A 24,348-nucleotide genomic window follows, 5' to 3' on the forward strand; every position below is an offset into this window, starting at 1 on the left:
GAGGTCATGACCCCCAGGTTAAGAACACCTGCTGCAGGGAGCAACCCTAAAGTGGTAGGGAGATGAACTAGACAACATATCTTATCTAATGGCTCTTTTCCATAAGTATATCACCGAGGATATAATTTTATGTTTGTGTTCTTTCAGGTTATACATTTTTTGTCTCCCTTTTGCTAGGTAATAATTGTTTGTATTGTTAATTCTGTCTGACTTGAATACAATTTTTACATTAGACTGACTCTTACATTTGTTGATACTTGTAGCTGTTTGATGTTCTAATTATCGGGGGAGTTTTAAAATGTTTTGAGTTCAGTTCAGGTAAGCACCCCAGAATTTATACTCATACAGAATGAATCCAGACTTATCTCAGCCTTTTGTGTCTTTAAAATTGGTCAGGAAATCTCATGGACATAATGTCTGCTGTAGAATTTCTGATGCTGCTTGCTTATTGTCAAGCCAGAAATGCCTCAAGATTAGTCTTTTGGGATGTATTTCAGCTTTCCTGCTTCTGGTCTCAAAGAAAACCCAGAAGCACAGAAGGACATGAAAATGAAAAATAAGTTTAAAACAAAAGTTAATCAACCATTTCAGACTTCAGGAAAGGTTTGGTTTAGCTTTTGGGTGGTTAGGGACAAGGAATTATTTAACTGAACCAGTTCCTACTCCAAGGCCAGTTTCTGAGGTCCCTACAGTGGCAAACTCCCTGAAAAGTCACTGTGCATCTGTACTGTATTTCCAACAGCCCTGCTGACTGACTTGCAGCTTCAGAAGAGATTTGTGCACCCTGAGGAGAGATTTACTGGCTGACAGCTTTGAAATGGAGCTGTCAGCCAGAGAGAGAAGCTAGAGAGAAGACTCTGCTCTTGGGGACAAAGAATCCCCTTTCCTCACACCAGCAGCAGGGGGAAGGCTTGATCCTGCAATGTGCTGAGCGCTCTGACCCCAATCCAGCAAAGCACACTTATGCCAATTCTCAGCCATAAGCATGGGAGTAGTCACACTGATTTAAAATAGGATTGATTTAAAGGGGAACACTCACTTGCTTAAAGTGCAAGGGGCTAAGTGCTTTTCTGGGCCAGAGTGCTGGGCACCTTGGACGATCAACCCCAATCACTCTCAAAAGAATTTAAGAACATTTGCCCCATCTCAATTCTCCCTCCTGTTGGGGAGACACAGGAGTGTTACTGCAGTTATAGAGCTGAAGTCCCACTGCTTACCCACCCACAATGAGAGAGACTGGACATAAATTCACATATAGTTGGTTGGGGCAGGGAACTTATGTAGGTGGTCTCCCTACTCCCCCAACAGCTGCACACCTGCCACCTGCAACTCCCCTCTACCAGTCTGATAGGTTGGCCCAGTGAGCTGTCTTTTAAAGTTGAATAGTGTCATATCATTAGAAAGGCCCACTTGGTTGGGTGTTTGTTTCTGTTGCCACTTCATTTGTGAGCGCCCTTGGTTAGTTCACCTCTGTAAATGAGAATTTAGTTTCAGTGGATTTTGCTGTTGATATGTTTGCTTTCCTATGATGGCTCCCTATATGTAATGGTGTAATATTCCAGGTCCCCAGTATAGCAGAATGGAATTCAAATAAGTAGTTTGAGAGGGACAGTTTAAAAAAGTCTTGAACAACAAAAAGTAAATGATCATAAATTCAAAGTTATAAACCTCCCCGCCCCCAAATCTCATGAGACTGGCAGAAGCTAATGTAAATGAATATACGTTTTCATTCTATTGATGCTAAAAATATTATTTTCATATACCAAAACTGTGACCAATAACCAGACTAAATTGTAAGCTGAAAGTGCTAAATTATAGCTGCTACTTCAGTTGAAGTTGTCAATTTATTTAACTGGGAGTGCCTTCAGTTCTGACTGAAAAATTTAAACACGCCTAGCATCAAATAGAAGACTTGACAAACCTGCAATCCTTTAAAAAAGGAAATCCCAACACCTACATTTATTTTAACATTTGTGTTGTAGAGTAGGGGGGACGTGACATTTCTCTGCAGTCTTTAGTGATTAGAATATTTTGAAAAATATATCTGAAACGTTTGCTTAAAGCTGATTTAAAGTTTTTAGATGAGCTGTTTGATTATTTACTTGTGTTTAGGCAGTTTGCCTGTAGGTTAAAGTCATCATATGTGGGAGAAAAGTGTCTAAGTCAAATTTTCAGCAGATCTCTGCGCATCGAATTGCAATAACTGTCCAAACATTCCAGATTCAGCCCTTTGACAAATGTGGATCTCACTCTAGGGATCTACCTGTCCAGAGGTATTTGTAGAGCTAATCTTTGGAAGCACTGGGTCATTGTTAGGGCAATTGCTATCCCAATATATGCAACTGGATTTAAGGTTTTGTTTTTGTTTTTTATTTTATTTTTTTATTTTAACCCCAAATCCTTCATTCTGGTGTCAGGGAACATAACGGCCCTCAAGTAATTTTCTTACCTTCAGGTCATATACAGCAGTCACTTAACAAGAAATAGAATTATCTGTAGCAGATTAGTTGGTAATTTAAAAAAACAAACAGAACTTCATTGTATAGCCTGGACCACGGTTGCCCGTCAAAGTATGAATATAGTTGTGTAAGGGATATCTCAGTATTTTGGACCTACGGCTGTGATAGGCTTGTACCATCTCTGCCACAGTGTCTGGCCATTGTACCGTCAATGTTTTGATCTTGTGATAATCAGGATGCTTCTAAATTTTATAGCTCAGCAGCATAATATTACCTGACTTACTGATTGGAATATTATGCAGTAGGCTCTGTTGTATATGTTGTGCATTTCGGTGAGGTATAAAGCAAATCAGGTATGCTTTTTGGCTATGGTAAATCATAGTGATGTGAAGGATTAAAGGATATCTGTTTGTTAATATATTCATGTTTAGAAGTGCTTTTTGTTTCTTTTGAAATTCTGTAATGCTGGTCTGAAATAAGTAGTATGACTTACTGTTCATATTATGTAAAGAATCAGAGCAATAGCATATAAAGCACAGATGAACATACTCCAGTCTCAAGGTAAACCATTCCTTGCTTTATGGGCCCAAAATGCTCGAGGGAGTGTCAGAAATCCACATACTGTTCCAGAGTGCTACATTTTGCAACCAGATCTCTGCTTTAGTTGACAGATGTGGAGCAAAAAACATATGGTCAGACAACTCCCCAGTGATTACACATGTGGATACTGAAGAACGGCAAGTTATTCCAGATAAAAATCAGTATGAAGTATTTATGCTCAACATTTTCCTTCCTGATCTGTGTGGTGGTGATTGTTGTTTTTAATAGTCTAAAATGGCTTAGCATTGTGTTTTTATGATCCCATCTGCTTTGGGTGAGACTACACCTTAATTTGAATGCCATGCTGAAATCTCAGGTACAGCTGAAGAGCTGCCCTTATTACAAGAAGACTTCATGCCAACGGGATTTGTGGGAGAGATCCGGCAAAGTGCTTAGTGCCTCTTGTGAGGTGCAATCAGTGGGAGTTGAGGGGACTCAGCAACTCGCATTAGCTACTCGGCACCTCCCAGGATCAAGCTCTTTAAATGCACAAGTAATGCAGCCTTCAAGAACCCACAGTGCTGTATCATACAGTCCAAAATTTGCATTCAAAGATCTCCTTATCCATATTCTCTGTTGTGCATCTTCCAGAGTTCCATTCAATCAATTAATGACACTCCCCTTTAAAAACAGTTCAAGATAAATGTTCATCTGGCATTTAGCATTCAATTGCAAGTTTAATATTAAGATCACTATAAAAATGAATGTTGCCAGGGATTACAAAATTCCTTTTGGAACTCCCTGTATTTATTTTGCTGAGGTGCATACTAATCTTACCTCGGCTCAATTCTGGACAGTTGTGTGTGCCCACATGCTTTCCCCCCGAGGTCAATGAAAGTACAGGACATTTCAGTACCTTTTTGGAAGGGATTCGGCACCTTTCAGGATCTGACTATATCACAGTGCCAGGCCAACTGCCAGCACTCAACAAATAATGATGACAACTGATTAATAACCTTTTTTAGCTTTGATTCACCTGGGTATCCTGCCAATGAAACAACTTCAGTTCATTGCCCAGAGCATCAGTTAGGGCAGAATAAGGCCACAACTGTTTTTGTTTTGTTTTGCAAGAAGCACTTTACAATGGGCCTGCTTCTTATTTAAACTGAAGGCCCCTTTTACACAGCTCTGGTAGTGTAAAGGAGCTTCAGAGTGGATGCAGATTTTTATTGCCAGAGCAATGAAGAGCCAGTTGTGGCCCATAATTGAAATATGTGAATCAACACCATTGTAAAGCACTCTAGGACAGTGGCTCTCAACCTTTCCAGACTACTGTCCCCCTTTCAGGAGTCTGATTTGTCTTGCGTACCCCCAAGTTTCATCTCACTTAAAAACTACTTGCTTATAAAATCAGATATAAAAATACAGAAGTGTCACAGCACACTATTATAAAATAAATCTGTTGGAATATAAATGTTGTACTACATTCCAGTGGATAGCATATAGAGCAGCATAAACAAGTCCTTGTCTGTAGGAAATTTTAGTTTGTACTGACTTCGCTAGTGCTTTTTATTTAGCCTGCTGTAAAACTAAGTAAATATGTAGATGAGTTGATGATGTACCCCCTGGAAGACATCTGCGTACCCTCAGGGGTATGCATACTATTGGTTGGAGAACCACTACTCTAGGACAATGATACAACTTCTTGGAGAAGGGGGATGCTTAGCCATATGAAGGGCTACTCTTGTAAGGTGCTGAGAGTCCCAACTGCTCATGACCTCGCAGAATCAGGCCCTCATTTTGTGGTTATTCTGGTACTGTAGAGGTAGCATTTTAAGTAAGAGTGTATTTTTAAAGTATCCTTTTTCCTCAGTACTTAGCTTGCCCAAGGGTTTGTTCTTCTGATCTCAGGAGTGAGCAAAGTGAAGTCACAGTTCAATCTCATTGATCAGGGTCTTGTGCAGTAGACTAAGTGCTGCCATTGTGCACGTAACTCAGTTTTCAAAAATAATTAGCTGAACTAGCCCATCACTACAAAGGCAACTATCAGCTGCTTGATTACTCAGAGTGAATAAAATGCCTAGGAAGGAGTTAGATTGCTGCGAGCTGTCCGCTGTGGAGCGCAGGGATGAATTCTAACTTCAGTCTGCTCATTTGGCACTAACTGCGTGCAATCTGTTTCTGTCCATGTGTGAAAGCTACCTGCATGCAGTCTGCTGTTCAGTAAGCCATCAAGCTGTAAGGGAACTATATTTTCAGTCTGCTATGCACCATAAGGCAAACCTTTAATCAGTATCTTTTGAAAGAGAGGATGATTGATAAAAATCCATGAAATCCGCTTCTGTTATTAAAACAGCAAGTGTGCTGCAAATCTAATAGAGCCAATTTAGACACCATTATAGTTTTTTAAAAATAAATTACTAAAAGGTTAGATTCCTAGGTGCTCTAGGAAAACAGATTTGTCTCTTTTATTCCTGTCTCCCAGCTATTTGTGTGAAATGATGGTTGGTCTGGGAATATGTTTGTTTTAGTTCAGGATGTAGTTATGAGACATCGGGGGAAATATTCTGACTGAAAGGCTGCAGTTCTCTTGTACAAAATAAGTAATGTTTTTCAAAGGCGGCAAAGTTCATCACGTCAGTCTTTTCATGCTATCCTACAAACGCTGCTGTATGCTAAAAGGGAAGTATGCGTGTTGATCAGGCACGATCTGTAAACATCAATATATATATTTTCTACTGTGATGCAGACTTTGCATTTACCACAGCCTTTAATTTTAGGATATGATCATTGCCAAATTTCCTTTCAAATTATCTTATCTTTAGTGGTGGTTTCATTGAATAAGCAGAGACAGGGGAAAAAAGTGTTCCCTTCTCAAAGCAGCATAGTTTATATACACACCCACAGCCAGGGTGAAGGTCTTCCTCTTCCCCACTCAAAGTCTGAGGGCTTATACAAGTCCTTCTGTGCCATGTAGTGTAATACAATCCAATGGCTGGAAGCTGAAGCTAGACGAATTCAGACTGGAAATAGGGCGTAAAATTTTAACAGTGAGAGTAATTAATCATTGGAACAATTTATTCAGGGTCATGATGGATTCTCCATCACTGATGATTTTTAAATCAAGATTGGATGTTTGTCTAAGAGATGTGCGCTAGGAATTATTTTGGGGGAAGTTCTGTGACCTGTGCTATATAGAAGTCAGACTAGATAACCATAGTGGTCTCTTCTGGCCTTGGAATCTATGAATTTAAGGCTCACGTTATCAACTTAAGTTTAGTTTATGGTTAGTGGTGTGGGAGGCCCTACACAAGCCCTGCATACTGAGGTGAATTTCCCCTGGAACATATGTTGCATGTATACTGTGCATTTGTGTACAGCTTTGCCCTTGTTTCTCATTCTAGTCAGTCATTACTTGTCTCTTGTTTTATCCTTCAAATTCCCATCCTGTGCAGCAGGGCTCTAACCCTGTGTGTCAGTAACAGGGATTTGAATAGCGTTTGACGAAGCATTTTGAAAGATTGATTTAAATACTCCATTTAAAAAAAACTATATAATTTACAAGGAATTTGACTCCAATCCTGCCCTCATTGAGGTGAGTAGAAAAATTCCCACTGACATCAGCAAAAGGGGATGGATCACTTGATGACTGCCTCTTCTGTTTATGCCCTCTGAAGCCCTTGGCATTGGCCACTGTCAGAAGACAGAATACTGGGCTAGATGGACCATTATTCTGACCCAGTATGGCTGTTCTTATGGTAGGAACAGGGTACGGCCTTCAGTTGTGTAATCAGGGTCTTAATGAGCTCTCCCCTGGTATCTAGTGATGTAGTCTTTTCCTTCAGTTCAAATACAGTCTGCTCCTTAATAGACATGCCTATTTTGTCTAGGTGTCCAGCAGACACAGCTGCTTTGTCAAAGTGACCCATTTTGGCTAGGTTTGGGTTACGGTTCAGTTTAACATTGAATGTAGGGGTAATAAAATATTGTTGCTCTTCTTGTAGGAGTAGAGGGCAGCAGAACTGTACTGAGCATGCCCTGGTTGAGAGGGGTCACCCTAAACTGAACCTCACTGCTAAGCAGGGGATAGCGATGCCCAATCCTAGAGAGAGTCAGATGGGGTGGAGACAGGTGTTCTACCTGGTGGTGTAGGCTGAAATCCCTTATGAGCAGGGCGAGGGGCTCAGCCTTTGATATGGGTGTGGTGACAGTGTTGCAGTGAAAGATAATGAAGAGGCAGCAGCCGAGAGGTTCCCCACTATGCCGTGAAATCACTACGAGCTGGGCTAAGTGGTGGAACCTCAGAACACGCCATCACAGAAGGGATAACAGCAGTAGCAGTGGTGAGTGGTGGCAGAATACAGTGGCAGAGGCAGCAGGAAGCTAGTTCCAGAGGTGGTGGCAGAAGTAAAGGCATTGTTCAATTGCCCCTTTCCCTGCCTCCTTTCAGGAGTGTGAGGTGAACACACCTCTGAACTCTGGGTCTTCGATGACCAATGACCTCCACCTGTGAGTGGGATGCAGCGGAGGGAAAGGGGAGTGATAAGTTGAAGGGACATTGGTTCATTGGCATTTCACATTGCAAGGTGGGAAGTGAGGCGAAGTACTGCCCAATGTACTGTGTGGTGGCATTTGCTTATGGTCACATGCTTTAGAGTTGTGGTGTTTTCCCAAATTGATGCTGGGTTCCCTTTCCCTTTTAATGGAAGTTTTTCTTTTGTTATGCGCAGCCTCAGTGCTTGCAAATGGGGAAGAATTGCCTCATAGAGGGGCCAAAGGTGGTGGTGGTTAGTTTTCCCATATTATGGGAAAAGAGGGTTGAGCCAGTTCTCTTTTGTATTTTTCAGAGGAACCCCATGATATTGAACCTGGCCCTTGTTGCTGCCGACTCTACTGGCAGAAGGGTTACATTGGAAAAGCCTCACCGATATACTATTTTGAATGGCTTCTAAAGTGCAATGATGCCTTCACTCATGAGAAACAATCTTTAGCTGATTTAACAAAATTAGTAATACACTGGAAGATCATTGATTGATTGTCTCCAGGCTCATCTGCAAATTTGATAATCTACTCTGTACACCGCCTAGCACAGTGGGGCCCCGTTCTTGGTTGGTCCTTAGGCAATACTGTAATAAATGTGATTAATAATATCTGCTGAAAAGCGGCCTCTCACTATATTCGCTTTTCTGTGGAGACCCTCCATAGTTTATTCCCTGCACAGGAACCTTCAGTGGAAAAATAGCAGCTGGGGAAGCCCCGGGCATTGAGGCTCCAGTGGAGCCAGACTGTCAGGGGGCAGGATAGGGAAGAGAGAGTCAATGGGACAGTTTAGAAGCACACAGTCTCTAGCATATGGCTGTGGTCTCCAGCTGATGCATTGATCTTGTGGGACAAATCCTTCACTTGTTTGTTTTTAGTTGGACAGATTAAAATGTAGTCAAATACATCTACAGCTTTCAGAATGCTGGATGGCAAGTTAGCCATCAGATATGATCCCTCAACACATATGTAGCTGCTGTCTTTACATGAAAGGCAGGAACAAATTGCACTTGTGGCACTGGGTGGAAGAACAGCCTCAGAACAGTCTGATCCTGTTGATGTTCCCAGGGCTGTTAGCTGCCTCCTTGATATTCTCCAGACCTTATGTGATTCAAATGAAATCCTCCAGGTCCTTACATGTTCTGGAGTATAACCCAAGTTTCCACATAAAAGTATTTGTGCAGAAGTTCACTGAACATCCACAGTTGTTAATACGCACTGCAGACATGTGAATCTTGTTTTAAAAAAAGAAAAGAAAAAAGATTCCTGCATGATGCTCAGCAGCCCCCACTTTTGTTGACTTCAGCTTATATTGCCTTGCTGCCAGTCCCAGTATGCCTCATGAGCAGTACGCATATTGAAAACAAACAAAATAAAACAACACCCAGGAAGTCTGATAGTTTGCCTCCATACCCTCCAGTGTTTTATAGACCCTTTTTAATCCTTCTCAAAATAAAGGGACAAATTCTGCTCTCTTTTACATCAGTGTAAACCCAGAATAACTGTTGAACCAGATTTACGCCAGTGCAAGAGTGTAGAATTCCAGATTCCACACAGACATTATGTGTCCTACCCAATGGCTGATCAAATGCTGTTTTAGAAAACGAGAGGTTTTTTGCTTTTACTCATTTTAAGATGGCTGAAAAATTTCTCTTTGCAAATCCAAAGAAACACATGCCATCCTTTTTTAAAATAGCTAAAAAAAAAAATAACTTGATTTAGCATTAGCAAGTGTAAAGAAAACCCTATAATACTTTTTCAAGATGATTCAAAATACACCTCATTTGGCTTGATTTTATTTTCATTCTGTGTAACTTTTATATCCTCTAAGAAACTAAACAAAAATTATTTGTCTTCTATGACTATTAAAAAGAAAAAGAATATTTTGTTATACTTTTCCAATATTTGTTTTTAAATGTATTGGTCATATCTAGTACTCCATTTTGCAAAAACAGACATTTTTCATTTCATGGATCAAATAGTTTTTGCTTATTTTTAAAATGGTAACTTGCAATGATTATATAGCAGGGGATGTAACCAATAAATGGCTGGAAGTTAAAGCCAGACGCATTCAAATTGGAAATAAGGCACAAATTGTTAATCACCCTCACTGTTAATTATTGGAACAAACTACCAAGGGAGATGATAGGTCTTCAGCCTTGATTTGAAGACTTCAAGAGATGAAGAAACTTTCTATAAGATAGCTGAGCCTAAGTGCTGCCCCTTTCATCTGTGTTTCCTATTGGCTAGTTAAGGTGAACTAACTCGCCCCGTATATTATATTGGGAGCCTGGGTGCCTAACTTGGGGCTGAGAACTCCACTCGGCAGCAGGGCATCTAGGGGGAGCTATATGATATGGTGCCTAAGTCCCTTTGTGAATCTAGCCCTTTGATTGTTTTTACAGAGGCAAAATAAGATTTACTGAATTAGAAACGCATGCTCACTTAGAAAATGTCATAGAAAAGCCCACAGAAATGTTCACTTTTTATCTGAAGGAAAAAAAAGCTGTAGATAATTACTTTTTTTTACAAGAAACGTGAACAGCTTGAAATATTTTGCAAAACACATGTTTAGAAGTTGATTTTTAACAAAGTGAGGTTGATTGATTGTTCACATTCACCAAAGTCAAATTTCTTTTGTTTGAATTACTACTGAGACGACCTCTCAGCTTTTCAGACTCTCAGAGCTCTACTAGTGTAAGAGTGATGCCTCACTAATCCTTACCTGAATTATTTTTACTTATTCTACTCTTCATAAATGTAGTATCATAAATGTACCTAATTCATACTGTATGTACCTATGAACAAAAGATAGTTACACTGTCAAAATGATACATTACAGAGAATGACAGAGGTCTAAGGACTCAGTGACTGAGTGTCAGAGGCCGGACTAGCTGCTGGCCTGCTCACTAACTTCACAGCTTGACAACTAATGAGTCCAGCTGTACTGCCTTGGAACTGACAGAGTGGCCATAGCCCCTGATTGGCTGCTGATTTAGCAGGCCTTCTTATAGGCCTGCCCCCCACAGCAGATCAGAGGCTTCTCAATGCATATGGTGCCTGCGGCTTTGCTCTCCCTTTTTCCAGTTCCTGCTTCCAGTCCCTGCTCCTGCTCTGCTCCAATCCCTGTTCCCCTTGGGGTGCTAGATTTCTGGCTGTGCTAACTCCCCAGCGGTAACTCTGGCTTACATCTCTGGTTGACCCTCCAGGTCTGGCATTCAGCTTCTGTCCCTCCAGTACTGACACTCGGCTCATTTCCTGGACTCTGTCCCCATCTGGACCCAGCTCTAACCAGTAGGCCAAACTCTGATTTCCACCCTGTGCCTGACTGCCCATGGCCCGGTCGGCTGTAGTTTGAGCAGCCCAATACAAACATTAGGGGCCCACCTCCCTGCAGGACTGCGCTGAGGACAATTTTTCTCTGGTGGAGCTGATAGGGGTCATACAGAACTTGCAGGCACAGGTGGCCACCCTGCCGGCCCAGAATGCAGCCATACAAGCCCAGGTGGCTTCACCGGGAACCCTGGCACTTTTCCCCCAGAAACCAAAGGTTCCATTGCTGGACAAATATATCGTGGTCAGTCTGAGGTTTCTTAAACCAATGCCAGTTCTTCTTGCTACACTCCCAGTCATTCCCCCCAACCAGGGAAAGGTTCATCATTAGTCTGTTCATGAAGGAGGCTTTGGCCCAGGCCTCATCACTCTTGGAACAGTCCAGCCCCATCCTGGGTCAGTTGGAGCAGTTCATTCAGGACGTGTCAGTTATCATTAGTGACCCCCTCTGCACCTGAACGTCTGAAGCTGTGCTGCAAACACTACAGAAAGGGCATCGATTAGCTGCCCAGTACACTGCCAACTTCCATTGCCTCTCCACAGACACCGAGTGGAATGAGGCTACGCAATGCCATCAGTTTGGGATTGGGCTGAATGATAATATAAAGGACAAAGTAGCACAGATTGAACTGCCACCCCATCTCAACAACCAGATTGACCTGTGTATCAGGATTGGCGACCCCCTTGCTGAGTGGCATCATGAATGTAGCCCAGACTCTGAACCCTGACAAGGCCCCGGCCCCCTATCTCTCAACCGCACACCCCACTCCAGGACCCAAAACCCACATACATTGACCAAGCCTGACCACATCTGTCTGAGGCTGAGAAAAAATGATGCTGAACTTCGGACCTGTGTCTGTATCATAGTGACAGCAGACACTTCACCTTGAGATGGACTGCAAAGGTCAGACCAATTTTGGGGTCAGGAAACACCAAGCCTAAGCCTCAGTAAGGGGGTCCAGGCTGCACCAGTCTCGTTTCCCTTCAAAGACTCTCGACCTCCATGCACCTGTCAGGACATCAGCAACTCCGAACCCACCGTTGACTTATCTCCAACTGCCATTGCAGATCCTACTCCCGATGAGCCCAGTGGTCCACTTGGAATCTCTAATCAGCTCAGGGACCTCAGGTAATGTTATCTACCAAGATATGGCTAAGGCCTATGGTATCCCTGCCATGTATAAAAATTCCCTGGATCCACTGATGTGTCGCTTCTACCTTCAGGGCTGGTCACCCACCAGACCACCCCTTTAGGGGTTATTACCCTCTAGAACAGCAGTTCTCAAACTTTAGTAACCCAAGGACCCCCATTTTGATTTAAAATTTTGCCGTGAACCCCTGCTCAGCTCCAGCCCCTCCCCCCTTTCCCTCCTCTTCCCTGCCTCTTTCCATCCCTTCCCCCGAGCGCCCCGATACTCCCTCCTCCCCCTCCCTCCCAGCACCTCCTGCATGCCGGGGAACAGCGGGAGGAGTTGATCAGCGGGGCCGGTGGCCCCAGACATGATTCTGCCCCCTCCCCAAAGTGCGCTCCATCCCCGCTTCAAGCTGTTCCACGGCTTTCAGGAGGCTCCGGGAAGGAGGGAGAGGAGTTGATCCGCAGGGCCCATGGACCTCCCTGGAGTTCCCTCTGTTTGAGAAATGTTGTTCTAGAGGCACTGGGAGACTTTTTAGTTCAGGTTGATTCAGGTCTCCCACTCTCTGGTCATTCTGGGAATGCTCTTGCTCTCTGCCCATGGTTCCTGTATACACCGGTGATAAGGGACAGTACACTTTTTCTCCCACTACTGCCAATGATTCTGTCTTCCAGAGACCAAAGCAAACTGGTATCCTCTGCTGTTCATGTCATTATCTGGGGAATCTCTGCAGCGAGGGAATAGACCCATGGGACTAGACCCGACCATCCTGTCTGCCACCATTGAAATACCTCACAAGTACTATGACCTGGCAGATGTATTTGACAACAGAAATGCAGACACCTTCCCCCCACACCACAGATACACCCTATCAGCCTTCAGCCAGGTGCTGAAATTCCATTCAACCACATGTACACCCTTTCCAAACTAGAGCACCAGGCCCTTAACATCTACCTGTGGGAGAATCTGCAGAAGGGCTTTATCCAGCCATCCACCTTTCCAGCAGGGGCCCTGATCATCTTTGTGAAAAACAAGGATGGTTCCCAGAGGCCCTGCATTGACTACTGGGCTGTCAAGAGGGTAATGATTTGGAACCATTACCCACTTACCCTCATTCTAACTGAAAGAATTCATTAATATTGTTAACACAGGACATGAAAAGTCATTGGAATTATTGTATGAAACTTGGAATATTTCTGTTGATAAGCATTTCACACTGAGCAAAATAATTTCTTGTTTGTTTCCCAAGCTTATCATCCCCATTATAGAGGAAGCCATTTTACATCTGCTGTGGTCTCAGGATGAGACGCATTTGTGGCCACAGTTCAGTCAACAGGTGTTTAGGGGCAGATTTTTCAAATGTATTTAAGTGCCTTAAGTTGCAGATAGGTATCTAGGGGGATTTTCAAAAGTGCCAAAGTAGAGTAGGTGCCTAAATTCCATCAAAAGACACCACAGTGTAGTCATGACATTCTTCCTTCAGTGTTCAGATCAGTGGAGGTGTAACATTATTTTGTAGATATTCCAGGTGAATATATAGGACTGGAAAAGAAAATGGCATGAAAAAGATTTACATTGTATTCCTAGACAAAAATTAAAATCCGGTGCGAATTGTCAATGGTTGTATGCAGTGCTGTTGTAGTACCAGGATATTAGCGAGACAAGGTGGGTGGGGTAATATCTTGTATTGGACTGACTTCTGACAAGCTTTTGAGCTTATACAGAGCTCTTCCTCGGGTCTGGGAAACATACTCATAGTGACAGCTAAATAAAAGGTGAAACAGAGAGTTTATCATCATCATGTGCTAATTACTTATGCTAAACTATCTGTTCGACCTTGTATTTAGCTCTGATGGTCTGAGTACCTTTCCCAGGTCTGAGGAAGAGCTGTGTGTAGCTCGAGAGCGGGTCTCTCTCACCAACAGAAGTTGGCCCAATAAAAGACATTACCTCACCCACCTTATCTCTCTAATTGTCAATCATATCATTTAATTTAAAACAATATGAGACTGCACAGCTCCACCTTACTCACATTTCAGCTCTTGTGTCTTATGTTCCTGCCTTGCCCTGCCAATATTGTCAAACTCCCAGCATTTCATATCCTCCTCCACCTCCCAACTTCAGGCTGCATGCTGTAAGGAGCAACCACCAGATTCTAGCTTACTGGCTTCCCTCCTTTTCTAGTTATGGTACTTTTATGGCCCCATAGTACTGCAGAAGCTGTTTTCCTCACAATGTATTTATTGTAATTGTCTTCACAACATGCCTGGCATATTATTCCAATATTACAGATGGGGAACTGAGGCACAGAGAAACTAAGGCCCAGATCCATAGAGATATTTAGGTGCCTAACTCTCATTGATTTCAAGTACTTGAAATTTCTGAAGAGACCACCACTTGCATGAGATTTCCATTTTTGCAAGCTTAATCGGTTTTCATTTAAGCAACTACATTATTGGGTGTTGAGCTGAATCAAACTGAACATCTGAATCTTTGGTGATTCATCTATCGCTGATTAATTCAGCCAGATATAGAGAGCAAGTTGAATAGAAGTCAGCATGCTGACTGTTCGTTCATTTGTTACTGCAATAATAATAAAGTTGATAGAGTGGAACTAATCCATCTGCTCACTATTTATTGCCTCCCAATGAGCTATAATTTCACTTTTTTATAGCTCATTCTTTGACTAATTTTATTAGCATTCCTTTCAGAGTTCCATTTTTAATCACTTTGCATCAAGTTTTAGCTATGTATAAAAAAGTAGAGCTAGATTGGCTAAAAAGAGAGAGATGAAAGAACTTAATGAGAAATATGCATTAGTTTAAATAGAACCAGATCAAGTAGCCCCAGTGAGACTAAAAAGACTTAGAGAGCATTCAAAATAGCCTGCTTCGCAAGAAGTTTGATTCTGTCATTTCTAAAATTTAAACAGAGTTAAATGAAGTAGGGCAGTAATGTCAACATTGTAAAGGGAGGGCAGGCGTGCCACAGGCCACTTAAAAGAGATCTGATCAGCTGCAGCCTGCTAATGATTGCATGGCTTCTAAGGATGCAGAGCTAACAGTGGGCAAGATAGTGTAGCTGGGAGTTCAAGAAATGAGTGGGAGTCGTGCAAGGCCTCTTCTGCTCCATTTTGATGAACAAAGAAGGTGTATGTCTTCCACCGTTCTGGACAAGCTTGGGTTTGTGATAGTAGAAGGAGGTGGGATTTCATTTCTCAGTACCTATCCATGGTATTTAATGCTAAAAATCAGTTGCCCATGAGCTTAGTTATATATTTCTTATTATTTCACGATAAGCTCTGATACACTGCTCCTTTATTTGTTCAGTAAGACTGGCACGGAATACTGCTCAGTGTTCTGCACTGAGCACTTAGGGTGAGAGCCAAGAAAGTACTTTGGTGCTTGAACCCCAGACGTCGGTGCCTAAGTTCCTGTTTTAGGTGTAAATCCCAGTTTTGACTTCATTGTGGTCCACAAAACTCCCCCCAAACTCTGTAGGCACCTAAACTCACTGAGTACACCTCTACCCCAATATAACGTGGTCCTTGAGAGCCAAAAAAATGTTACCGCGTTATAGGTGAAACCACGTTATATCGAACTTGCTTTGGCCCCCCTGCTCCTTGTCCCCTGACTGCCCCCTCCAGAGACCCCCCGTCCCTAATCACACCCAGGACCTCACCCCCTACCTAACCCCCCTGCTCCCTGTCCCCTGACTGCCCCGACCCCTATCCACACCCCCACCCCCTGACAGGCACTCACCAGCAGCAGCGGGAAGCAGAGCAACATGGCCCCAGCCCGCTCCACTCCGCTACCTCCCAGCCGCGGCACTCCGCTTCCCATTGCCGGTGAGTGCGGGAGGGTTGGGGAAAGGATGCCCTCCGCACTCACCTGCGGCCCCAGCCCGCTTCACTTTCCTTGCCCCGGCCCTAGCCGTGTCGCTGGAGGGGGCGGTTGGGGAAAGGTCCCGCGCTCACCGGCAGCGGGAAGCGGAGCGCCGCAGCTGGGAGCTGGTGGAGTGCAGTGGGCTGGGGCCGGGCTGCTCTGCTTCCGCCGCCGCTGGTGAGTACGGGGGGGGGGATCCCTTCCCCCAAGCCCCCTCCCCCAAGTGACACGGCTGGGCCGGGATGTGGGAAGCAGAGCGGGCTGCCCCCGGCCCCCCGCTAATCACCCGGGCCATTCTGGACCTGCGAGGCCCCCAAAACTGCCCCCCACAGCTCCTGCCTCCCAGACCATGGGGTGGTGGAGGCCCTGCCCCTGACCAGCCCCCGAAACCCTCTGCCCCTTATCCAACTCCTTGGCCCCGGCCCGGCACCCTTAACACACCGCTCAGAGTAGTGTGTCGGAGCCAGACGCGTTGATCCGCCGGAGCGTGCAGCCCCACCCCCCCAGAGCACTGCTTTACCGTGTTCTGTCCGAATTCGTGTTATATCAGGTCGCGTTATATCGGAGTAGAGGTGTATCTAAGTTTTTCAGAGTAAAAGTTGTGCCTACGTTTCTGCCTCTGAGCATGTGTACTGCTGCTTCTTTCGAAGTGTCCCGACACCTACCTCCCTGCTTCAGCCCCAAAGCAATTCACAAACCACGGAAAGGTAGGGGTTTGTCCACCTAACTTGCATGTGGGGCCTGATCCGGTACCTACCAGATTGGGCCCCATTCAAAATCCAAGAGGAGGAAGTGCCTACTTTATTGGTTTTAGTCCAGTGGTTAGCGCTTTCACCTGGGATGTAGGAGACCCAGCTTCAATTTACCCCTGTCTGCCAGAGTGGGAGAAAGGGAGAGTGCTCTAACTACTGGACTAAAAGTTATAATGTAGGCACTGGTAACTACATAATAACAGGTTACTATCTCATGCTGTAGGTGAAACAAAACATCCAGAGTTATTAGCTCTAAATCATGCTGAAAACCTAGGGCGGTTGTTTAAGCCCTGGTCTACACTAGGACTTTAGGTCGAATTTAGCAGCGTTAAATTGATGTAAACCTGCACCTGTCCACACGATGAAGCCCTTTATTTCGACTTAAAGGGCTCTTAAAATCGATTTCCTTACTCCACCCCTGACAAGTGGATTAGCGCTTAAATTGGCCTTGCCGGGTCGAATTTGGGGAACTGAGGTCACAATTCGACAGTATTGGCCTCCGGGAGCTATCCCAGAGTGCTCCATTGTGACTGCTCTGGACAGCACTCTCAGATGCACGATTGTTTGCCGTTGCTCTGACGCAGGGAGGGGCGACTGACGACACAGCTTACAGGGAGCTAAAATCAACAAAGCGGGTGGCTTTACATCAAGGAGTATTTCAGGCAGGACTTCACGGAGGGTTCCAATAAGAAATGGTGCACCTAAGTTATTGTTCTTATTGGAACAAGGAGGTTAGTCTGGCCTCTGATTGATACATGGCTAGATTTACCTCGCTGCACCTTCTCTGTGAGTGACTGCAGTGTGACCTAGAGGAATGAGTCCCCTAGACGGGGGCCCGGGGGGGGTTGCAAATGAGTACAAAACAAATCTGGTCTATTTCTTGTTTTGATACACTCCATCTATCTTTTACATCTTTGGCTGGCAGCAGACGGTGCAGAAGGACTGCATGCCATCCACATCTCATGGCTGCTCAGCAGAAGATGGTACAATAGGACTGCTAGCAATCCGTATCGCCTGCCTGCTCACCATAAGATGGTTCAGTAGGACTGACTGCAGGACTAAAGAGAATGACTTGATCAAGTCACTCCAAATTTAGTCCCTGCGCCCATGTGTGCCCCGGCGCTCCTGATCGACCTCACACAGGTGACCAGGAGCACCTCAGACATGACGATGATGGCTACCAGTCCTATTGCACCATCTGCTGCCACAAGGCAATGGGTTGCTGCTGCTGTGTAGCAATGCAGTACCGCGTCTGCCAGCACTCAGGAGACATACGGTGACAGTGAGCTGAGCGGGCTCCATGCTTGCCATGTATGGCGTCTGCACAGGTAACTCAGGAAAAAAGGCGCAAAACGATTGTCTGCCCTTGCTTTCACGGAGGGAGGGAGGGAAGGGGGGCCTGACGATATGTACCCAGAACCACCCACGACAATGTTTTAGCCCCATCAGGCATTGGGATCTCAACCCAGAATTCCAATGGGCAGCGGAGACTGCGGGAACTGTGAGATAGCTACCCACAGTGCAACACTCCGGAAGTCGACTCTAGCCTCGGTACTGTGGAAGCACTCCACCGAGTTAATGCACTTAGAGCATTTTCTGTGGGGACACACACACTCGAATATATAAAACCCATTTCTAAAAAACTGACTTCTATAAATTCGACCTAATTTCGTAGCGTAGACATACCCTAACAGGTGCAATTGATGCTTCTTATGAAGCACAAGCTCACTATAGACTGTTTTAGAAAGAGATGATTTCCCCTTCACCCAACAGACTTTTACCTTCTCTAAATATTGGTTGGGGTTGACAGAAAGCTACCTAGACACACATGGAAAAGCTTTGCTATCTTTTTGTTTGCTATTGCCTCAGAAATCTTCTGTAAAGATAAAAGTGAAGTTTACAAATAAAATGCTAAACCAGTCATATGAAGAATCAATTCTAGCTATGTATTGAAATACGTATTTCAGTGGAGCTTTCTTTTGATTTCAGTCCAGACGTTCAGGGCTCTTTTTCTGACTGCCCTTTAAAAATGAGTATTCACAGGAGCAGAGACAAGGGGGAAGTATCATTTAGGTTTGCTTGGCTGCCTCTCATCTTTGCAGTGAGTGATAGTTTGTAAACATACCTAAGATCACAAGACGTTTCATCTTCGGGCATGGTGAGAGGGGTTTTATAGCACTGCAGTACCTGTGGGGAACTTGACAAATCCACAAGCTGTTAATAAAGCCCTCAATGTACCATACATGGAGCTAGAGTAAATATTAGTGTCTGACCTCTGGCTGCCTCAGCTTCATTTTTATATAGCAATATTAAACTTGTCTTTGATCATAAAAGATTAGACCTTTGTAAAAGCAAAAATGAGCCTCCCTCAAGTACTGCAGGTACCATGACCTCTCACAGCCAGATGCTCCGAGTTGAGAATTCTGCTATTAAACAATCTATGTTGTATTTCAGACCACGTGCTTTTTAACAAATGAAACTGACTCAGTGAATATAAACCTGCCAGACAACATTTGCTCTTGATGGTATCACCCAGTGAATTCAATTAAAATCAAAGAATATTTTTTTGTTTAAACACCTATACTGTGCACAAGTCTGAACAAGAAAATCCCTGTTAAGTTATCTTATGGCACTGTGTTGAGAGCAAAGAGCAGGCTAGTCAGGAATTTAGGCCTTCCTTGTGAAGCCTTGTGCAAATTGTTGTGCTGCAAGGTTGAAGCTTTCTGATGTTACTGTTAGTTTAAGTAATACTGTCAAATATCTGTACAGTGTGTCCAGACCCTGAGACTCCAAGAGGACATCACGGTTTGACACTAGAAGAACTCAGTGTCATTCATTTGCTTATATCAGCCTTCTTTAACTGTGAAACCCTAAAGAGGGAGTAAGGTGGTAGAGCAAAAAACCACAGAGATACAGCTGTCTCCACTACAGTGAGTCCTGTGCATTAAAATGATCCAAATCAATTTGAAGTAATGACAGTCTTTCCACTTACTTGAAGGGGCGTTAAATCAGGCCTTATGTGAGAGAGCACTTTGCTTTTGTGTTCTGGGTGTTTCTACGAGAGTAATCTTAGCAAAAATTAAGGTACGCTAGTATTTAATCATTTCATGGGTGACTTCATGGCTCCATTCAAGTCAGTGGCAAAAATCCTATTGGCTTAAATGGAGCTAGGATTTCACCCCAACAGTCTAAAGACCTAACTGGTTGTCATTCATTCATGGTTCTAATTTGAAGGTGGAGGCGAAGAATATTTTCTGAAAAACATTGTTCTAAATAGTTTGATTGCTGTGCATTTTAGAAGCAATCGTAAATACATGCAGTAGATGTATTTATTTTAGTATCATTTAAGAAAAATAACGAATTAGACAAAAATCAGTATAGTTCAATTAATAGGGGAAGTATAAATTCACTACCTTCTTCTAAACATTTCATTTTATTCTCCTTTCAGTGTGAAAAATCTTTTTATAACATGTCCATTCTTTATATGGTTTATTCTGTCTGTTTAAACTGTTTGCCACTGTATAGTATGTTTATAATCGTTTAAAAGTAATAATCCTATGAAAAATTAAAAATCAACTTACAGAGTACTGAAATTGTGATAGAATAATGTTTAATTTAACCAGAGTATTTAAATAAATGGCTTAATGTATGTTGTAGTCAGATTTTCATATTTTTTCATGTCATAAAAGCAAAATTATTTTGATCTCCATAGCATGTCATATTTTTCATTTTCACAGTTATAGGACAAAAAATGTGAATGCATTATGGAGGCACTTGCCGCAGTATCATAGTTACGGTTAAGCTAAGCATTTAAAGCAGGGATTCAAACACCTTTTTATACATGAAGAAAATTATAGTAATCTGATATCGGAAATAGCACAATACAAATTATACCAGTTATACCATAGCACAGATGGCTGTATATTATATATGCAAGAACAATGTCAGTACAATACATTATTTAGAATATAAGGGCTCAAGCCTGCTAAGTCTTAATAATGCCAGTAATCGTTGTGCACCCGAATAGTCCCACTGGAAATTGGTGGTGCCTCACAGGATCAGACCCCTAAAGCAATTTTCAGACAGACTCATTTCCTTGAAGCCAATGAAACTCATTCACCCACAAACTTTAAGGCTTTTAATTTTAAAATGATTGCTATGCCAGATTGTTACTGCCAGATTTCTAAAGTGCCAAACATTAATTAAATTCCATTATATAGGTTTTTAAAGTCCATAACATTCAGTGAAATGATCTAATTCCAGGAAACCAGTCCGTTCAACAAAATGTATTTACAGTGTATACTCTTCCATCGGTGTAATTTAGTACTTCAGTATTCTCTGTGGATTGTATTAATTGTAGATCTCCGTGCACACACACATTTACTATAAATATGAAAAAGAAAAAATCAAGGCTATTTATAAGAATTTTTTTAATTTTAAGCATTCTTTGGCATAGACGGTTATTCATGTTAATATAGTATATGGATCGTTATTGGGTCTTCCTTTTGTCTATGGTATGCGTGTCCCAAACTCTTGAGGTAAATTATATTTCATTATGTCCATCTCCCACCCCAGGTAATAATCTTTCCAAGCCAGCCCCTCTGGCAGCTCAATCATTTGTTCCTCTTGAGATTCCTCTTTTCTCTGTCTTTCCTTTGCACATGAGATTGTGGGTATACATGTATTCTTGAAGCTAAATTGGCACATATCATCAAGTAAACATGTTCTGTGTGAGTGCAGGTTTTCTCTATAAAATTAATGTGGGCAGCAAGTAAGAATTAAATGGCGATTAGAATTTAAAGTATATTTATTTTTATACAAAAATGATGCACAGGGAACTGCTCAATGCAACCTTTTTCACGTTGATTGTAGGTTGGCAGTTCGTTGCAAATCACTGGTACATAGCACATTTGAAAGTGTGTTGAATGGAGAAGGACAAATGGTTTTCAGAATCAATCCAAATATTTTCTCTCTCTCATTAGCTGTCCTTGACAAAAGTTTTTTACACCATGCATATTGTCAAATGCTTTGGATATGCTACTGTGATTTTAATTAATTTCATTGTAATTCAGGATTGTGGTTCGTTAATTCAGCCGGAGGAATCCTGTGGATTACAGCCTCTGTCTCCTGAGTACCTTTCAGCAATTTCAGAGACACAGTTTAAGACTTGTGAAGCTGGGGACACAAAAGGTTGGTTCTTAATGTATTCGCTCCCTTTTAAAAACAAATACCTGCACCCTGCTAAAATAAAACACACAAAATCTCCTTGTCCTTTCTCTATGCACACAAAAGACACAAGCGAAACCACGATTTTGTTGCTATACAGACTCTTTTATTTACGTATTTTACTTACATGATTAACACAGGCAGTTTAGGTTTAAGAGACATTTTTTTCTGAGTGAAACAGTTTCCTCAGAGAAGATAGTTTCCCTGTATAATTATTATTTGTAGAGCTCATTGACAAATTTTCCATCAAAAACATACATTTTTAAATGGAATTTTTTCTTAAATTTTTTCAAGTTTTTGAAGAAAACCCTAGAACAATTTGTTTTGGGTTTTTTTTGCAAATAAAAAAACCTATTGGCATTTTTACCAGCCATAGTCTTATGTTTCCAATTCCATGTTTTGAATAGACAAAAATAGTAACCAAATTTTTAAATAAACAAACTAACCCAAATATGCCCCTTTTATATAAACGATGCACAGAGAGTTAAACATCTCAATGGACAAGCCAAATAGCATGGTTTAAATGTCTTTTTTATAATAATTAAGATATATGCTGCAGGTCAATATGAACAAGCTTGCTCTTCAGTTCATAATAGAAGGAATGCAGTTTTGAATGTGGAAATATATTGGACCCAATCCCACAAAAATTTAAGCTTGTATATTTTTACAAATGTGAATATTCATGTGCATAAAATTATGCACATGCTGAAGTCTTTGCAGGATAAGACCATAATTATTTCTTTATCTTCCTTTATTAGACAAATGGAAATAAAATCATACTACTGTATATACTACTAGCAGAAATGTAGGGCATGTCTACACGGCATCCACGGTTGGCCTGTGCCAGCTGACTCAGGCTTGCAGGGCTTGGGCTAAGGGCTGTTTAATTGCAGCGTAGACATTCTGGCTTGGGCTGTAGCCTGAGATCTGGGAATCTCCCCCCCTCAGGTTTCAGAGTGGTAGCCATGTTAGTCTGTATCAGCAAAAAAAATGAGGAGTACTTGTGGCATCTTAGAGACTAACAAATTTATTTGGGCATAAGCTTTCGTGGGCTAAAACCCACTTCATCGGATGCACGCAGTGGAAAATACAGTAGGAAGATGTATAGTCACAGAGAACATGAAAAAATGGGTGTTGCCATACACACTGTAACAAGACTAATCAATTAAGGTGGGCTATTATCAGCAGGAGAAAAAAAACGTTTGTAGTGATAATCAGGATGGCCCATTTCAAACAGTTTGAAAAGAAGGTGTGAGTAACAGTAGGGGGAAAATTAGCATGGGGAAATAGTTTTACTTTGTGTAATGGCCCATCCACTCCCAGTCTTTATTCAAGCCTAAGTTAATGGTGTCCAGTTTGCAAATTAATTCCAATTCTGCAGTTTCTCGGTAGAGTCTGTTTTTGAAGTTATTTTGTTGGAGAATTGTGACTTTTAGGTCTGAAATTGAGTGTCCAGGGAGGTTGAAGTGTTCTCCGACTTACACAAAGTAAAAACTATTTCCCCATGCTAATTTTTCCCCTACTGTTACTCACACCTTCCTGTCAATTGTTGGAAATGGACCACCCTGATTATCACTACAAATGTTTTTTTTCTCCCTCTGATAATAGCCCACCTTAATTGATTAGTCTTGTTACAGCTGGTATGGCAACACCCATTTTTTCATGTTCTCTGTGTATATATATTTTCCTACTGTATTTTCCACTGCATGCGTCCGATGAAGTGGGTTTTAGCCCACGAAAGCTTATGCCCAAATAAATGTGTTAGTCTCTAAGGTGCCACAAGTACTCCTCTTCCCCCCCCCCCAGGGTCCTAGAGCCCAGGTTGCTTTGAATGCTGCATATAGCTAAATGAAGAACAAAATACATTATACCCTTCTGATAAATAATATCTGTGGTGCAACTGTTTCAAATTGAAACAACATTCAATATATAAAGAGTCAAAGGGCATAACAGAAATGGAAGAATAATTTCTTGTTAACAAAGTGAAGGTAGCTAATACCATCTAAATGACAAGGTTCAGCCCAAGTGCTGAGTGTGCAGTACTTAGCGTTTATACATTGCTATGTAGTTTTCATGCGGTTTACAAATGTTAACTACAAGTAGAATAGTTTGGCAATGAGTTCCACATTTGTAACTATGGACTGAGATCCCGATCCTGGCAATGAGAGCTGTGCAGGTGCCCTTAGGAGCAAGCCTGAAGTCCTGACTAAGGCACAGCTCCCCTTGTCTCCCCTTTGATTGTTAAATAGATTAAGTATTCAAAGAAACATCAAAATCCTGACTCTTCCAAACCCCTGAAGAGGTAGGATGGCCTTTATGGTCAGGAGGACTGGGAGTCAAAGACCTGGGGTGACATCCTGGCCCTTTTGAAGTTGATGGCAAAACTTGGAAGTTTTCCCCTGACTGCAATAGGTCCAGGATTTCACCCCTGGTTTCTATTCCCTTGGTCTGACCTTGGGCAAGTCCTCTAGGATCTGATCCA

General features: G+C 42.4%; 1 protein-coding gene across 1 annotated transcript in view; it reads left to right on the top strand.

The window, feature by feature from the left end:
- CPED1 (cadherin like and PC-esterase domain containing 1) overlaps positions 1 to 24,348 on the top strand; it is a 217,806-nt gene that overhangs the window by 151,339 nt on the left and 42,119 nt on the right. The window contains exon 18 of the mRNA XM_074942311.1: positions 21,713 to 21,830. Coding sequence (XP_074798412.1) covers positions 21,713 to 21,830 — 118 coding nt within the window. The remainder of the gene's footprint in view (positions 1 to 21,712; positions 21,831 to 24,348) is intronic.

The sequence above is a fragment of the Natator depressus genome, chromosome 1 (genome assembly GCF_965152275.1).
Source record: "Natator depressus isolate rNatDep1 chromosome 1, rNatDep2.hap1, whole genome shotgun sequence".
NCBI lineage: Eukaryota > Metazoa > Chordata > Testudines > Cheloniidae > Natator > Natator depressus.